Source organism: Bison bison, unplaced genomic scaffold (genome assembly GCF_000754665.1).
Source record: "Bison bison bison isolate TAMUID 2011002044 unplaced genomic scaffold, Bison_UMD1.0 scf7180017864336, whole genome shotgun sequence".
Classification (NCBI taxonomy): Eukaryota; Metazoa; Chordata; class Mammalia; order Artiodactyla; family Bovidae; genus Bison; species Bison bison.
Genome location: NW_011494908.1, coordinates 1447715 through 1448099, shown reverse-complemented (window position 1 = coordinate 1448099; position 385 = coordinate 1447715). Strand labels below are relative to the sequence as shown.

General features: G+C 72.7%; 1 protein-coding gene across 1 annotated transcript in view; it reads left to right on the top strand.

The window, feature by feature from the left end:
- XKR5 (XK, Kell blood group complex subunit-related family, member 5) overlaps nt 1–385 on the top strand; it is a 19042-nt gene that overhangs the window by 17226 nt on the left and 1431 nt on the right. Inside the window, 1 exon segment of the mRNA XM_010854083.1 lies at nt 10–248. Within this exon segment, the coding sequence (XP_010852385.1) occupies nt 10–248 (239 nt within the window).

Here is a 385-nt window from a genome sequence, read left to right as displayed (position 1 = left end):
CCCCCTCAGCGTGGCCGACATCAGCCCCATCTTAGGCCCCGGAGGACGCTTGCAGCCCAGCGGCCGGGCCCTGGGCGGCGCGGGGTTCCGGGGGCAGCGGGAGTCCCCGCGTCGCCCTGTCGCCGCTGGCACCCAGAGGCCGCTGCCCGAGGTGCACCCGAGGCCCGCGGACGCACCCTGCCTCACGTCCACCCCGGTGCACGGCACCCGCTGGGGGCTGCGGCCGCAGGGCGAGGCTGACGGCCGAGGTTTTCTCCGCTGAGTACGATCAGTAGGTGACCCACAGGCCGGCCCGTCAGGCTGGTCGCTGGGATGGGGACTCCCGACACCTCCACCCTTGAGTATGTCACAGCCCCTCCGGACGTCTGTCCGCTCAGCCTGAAAA